Below are 3791 nucleotides of genomic sequence, written 5' to 3'. Positions count from 1 at the left end.
AGTCCTGGACACTAATACCCTTTCCACATTCAAACTAAATTATAATGTTGAAAAATACACCAACACTTATTCACTATTTCTGTTGACCTTAACCTTAATACATGTCATGTTTCCGTATTTCACGGGTTTAATCCTAAACCCAAATCCATTCCAAAAACACCCTTTCCATTGCGTTTTCTTCTTCCTTTCATTCTAGGAACTTTCAATTAAGATCACCGAACCGATCTATGCAGTTTGGTCTGCTATTATGAAGTGTTTTTCATTCCAGTCTGGTAATAAGAAAGATGAACCCAAAGGCTTACAATCGGTGTCGGGCCGGTCGGACAGTTCCGCCTATGTTGATGTTGAAGATAGAAGATGTGGTTCTGAATTGAATTCTCTTGATGTTTCGGATAGTGGCAGCGTGGAATCGCTTAGGAGGAACGCGCCTTCTAATTTGTCGCAAAGGCCGAGTGATCTTAGAGTTTTTACTGTATCTGAACTGAAATCGGCCACAAAGAGTTTCAGTCGATCGGTTATGCTTGGGGAGGGCGGGTTCGGTTGTGTCTATCAGGGTGTAATCAGAAGTGTAGATGACCCTTCTCGAAGAATTGAGGTTGCTGTTAAACAACTTAGTAAAAGAGGAGTGCAGGTAAGGTGTTTGATAATGTTTTTCTGTTGCTAGGACGTGGGCACGATTGGCCTAATTCCGTGATCAATCCTTGTGTTTGTGTTTGTGTTTGTTTATCTTATTGCTTTGGAATTGGATTTGGTTTTCAGGGGCATAGGGAATGGGTGACGGAAGTGAATGTTCTGGGCATTGTTGAGCATCAAAATCTTGTGAAGCTAGTGGGATACTGTGCCGATGATGACGAAAGAGGAATCCAACGGCTTCTGATATATGAATACATGCCAAACAAAAGCGTGGAACACCATTTGTCTCACCGAGCGGAGACTCCTCTCCCATGGAGTAGGAGATTAAAAATAGCACAAGACGCGGCTCGTGGATTAACATACCTGCATGAAGAAATGGATTTTCAGGTATTTAGGTCTATAGTAACTTTTCCTAAAAAGTAGGATACCCGATGAGCGGAACTTGGATACTTTGACCCGACTTTATACAATATTCATATATGTGTTGTTGATGAATGTCATGCTAACTGTGTACGCATTGTTTAGATAATTTTCAGAGATTTCAAATCCTCAAATATCCTTTTGGATGATCAGTGGAATGCAAAGCTATCAGACTTTGGGTTAGCGAGACTGGGACCATCGGATGGACTAACTCATGTCTCAACAGCGGTATAGCTTTTTTTTTTATTAATGTGTAGTTTTTCTACTGAGATGTCGTTAACATATGCAGAGAGTTTGTTAGAGATTGTGTTGCTAACATTCTTCGATGTGGAATGTAGTGACTTGGATGCACGACTTATGTTGAAATGGATGTTTTATGTTCGTCAGGTTGTAGGAACAATGGGGTACGCAGCTCCTGAATATATCCAAACTGGACGTCTCACATCGAAGAATGACGTATGGAGCTATGGTGTTTTCCTTTATGAGCTCATTACTGGCAGACGCCCTTTAGATCGAAATCGCCCCAAAGGTGAACAGAAGTTGTTGGAATGGATAAAGCCATACCTATCAAATACAAAGAAATTTCAACTGATATTGGATCCAAGACTTGATAAGAAACAAGTAATCAAATCAGCCCAAAGACTTGCTACGATAGCTAACCGATGCTTAGTTAAAAACCCGAAGAATCGCCCGAAGATGAGCGAGGTTTTGGGAATGGTGAATGAAATAGTAGAATCATCGTCATCCGACTCTAATTCAAAACTACCCTTGAAGAATGTTTCGAGAGTAGAGGTTTCTCAAGACATTGAAATGAACAACACGAAGAAGCGGAGCATGGATCAGAAGTCTAGAGAAAGTAATTGGTTTTTTAAGATATGGAGACCAAAGCTTTTAAGAACATGAAAAAGGCAAAATGATTATTGAGCCTGAAGTGAAATGATTGTTAGTTTAGGTATAGTTATAAATTGTTACTATATACATGTATCTTGTAATTTTACCTGTTACATAGAAAGTCCTTAGAAATTTTGCAGAGTTTAGTATCAAATACACAAAATGCATGGATGATTCTTGCATAGAAATTCAAGTTTAAATCCCTAGGAAGCAAATCTTGTCCAGAATTTGCATGATCCTTGTGCTGTTGTATTTTAATTTTGATACCTTGATTTGTGTTTTTGTGACTATGTTGTATTATTATCAAATAATCATGTATGTAAAAGTGTGTCTCATTCAACTCATTTAACACGAGTCTTAGTAGTTAAGGAATTTATAATTTAAGATTAAAATTTATTCCTTGATGCGATTGACATCAAGTACTGAAAATCATTGTTAATAGACATTAACATTAGTCGATAATCGGCTAAAATACTTTCATGCACGTCAACATGTTGGCAAACATTTCAATCTTTGGAGTATTTTGTGATCCTTTTTTTTTGTTAGTGTAAAAATTGTTTTTTCATAGAAATTAAAAGAATAAGAATGTTAATGATATCAGTTATGATGTAGTAAGAATGGTGAAATGTATGTATTCTCATTTAAAAAAAGGTAACATTGCAACCTATTTACAATTGAGAAGACTTTCGTCATTGAGTGTACTGTAAGGAAGTAACTCACAGTCAACAAGTCGACATGCAATTATCTTGATCTTTGATTTCTGACTATCCATATCAATATTTGTTGTCTCTACTTCTTCTATAAGATCATTTGAGTACTCGTTTTGATCACGATTTGCAACAACTTGATTTTTTTTTCTTTGCTACCTTTTTGTGTACTCTCCTAGTTCTATAATTTTGACTCTTTTATTACCACATCTCTGCTTATGACCACTTTATTAGTTCTTAGATTGTACAACATCTATAGTACCATGTTCTCACTTTTATCTTCTAACTTTCTCCTTAAATGATTCACATTAGGCTTTCTTCCACACCAATCTTGTTCCTAGAATTTTCATAAGAAATATTTGTTTAGGATATAGGATGTTGTGGTTATAGTCTCTCCCCAAAACTTATGCACCTGATTTTGTTTTAACAAGCTTCTAGCCATAACAAGTACTTATTCGGCATCTGATTTTGTTTTAACACGCTTCTAGCCATAACAAGCATTGTCTTGTTTCTTCTTTCTTAGTCCATTGTTTTGTTGAGTGTAGGATGAGGTAACTTTATGTACCATTTTCTTCTAAAAAAAATGTTTTAAGCTCTTTATGTAACATTTATTAGTCTTTTATAGGATGAGTTGTATTCGAAAGATACCTCTGTCAATGTCTGTTTGCCTTTCGACGTAGTTCTGATCGTTCACGGTTATGATACTTCATGCCTCCTATGGTACCAGATGACTCTCAAAATCACAAACATGTCATATATATGTCTACATGTCAAAGTAGGATGGGCATGGACAACAGCGTGTCTGGGAATGGTCTGAGTGTAACCAAAGTACCGCATGACGCGTCGGGGCAGATGAGGATCAGTGGGACGTAATTTGCAGGCCAACCATCCACAATATAACACTATCTCGTCAAATGGTCGTGTCTGACGGTGATCAACATAATTATTAAAGTGCATGTCCTTAGCAACCAAACAGTCAAGATACACTCTGAAAGGCTCAGTCGCCTGGTTCCCTCTGAGTAAGGAAAAAGAAGTAGCATGCGACATATCCTCAGTGTAAGTCTCAACACTCGCTCAATCGGAGATGCGCGGGAAGTGTTGGAGGATCCAATGCGGAAATGAAAAGTTTGGATCACACAA

The 3791-nt window shown here is 37.4% G+C and overlaps 1 protein-coding gene across 1 annotated transcript; it reads left to right on the top strand.

Annotated features, from left to right (window-relative positions):
- LOC127125798 (serine/threonine-protein kinase PCRK1) lies at positions 1–2288 on the top strand. Its single transcript, XM_051054620.1, has 4 exons — positions 1–631; positions 760–1020; positions 1159–1281; positions 1441–2288. The coding sequence occupies exons 1-4, from the start codon at positions 248–250 to the stop codon at positions 1954–1956; spliced, it is 1284 nt and encodes a 427-aa protein (XP_050910577.1). The 5' UTR covers positions 1–247; the 3' UTR covers positions 1957–2288.
- The last annotated feature ends 1503 nt before the right edge of the window (positions 2289–3791 follow it).

The sequence above is a fragment of the Lathyrus oleraceus genome, chromosome 3, assembly GCF_024323335.1.
Source record: "Lathyrus oleraceus cultivar Zhongwan6 chromosome 3, CAAS_Psat_ZW6_1.0, whole genome shotgun sequence".
Classification (NCBI taxonomy): domain Eukaryota; kingdom Viridiplantae; phylum Streptophyta; class Magnoliopsida; order Fabales; family Fabaceae; genus Lathyrus; species Lathyrus oleraceus.
Note: the sequence above shows the minus strand (reverse complement) of the source record. Positions and strands in the feature narration are given on the sequence as shown.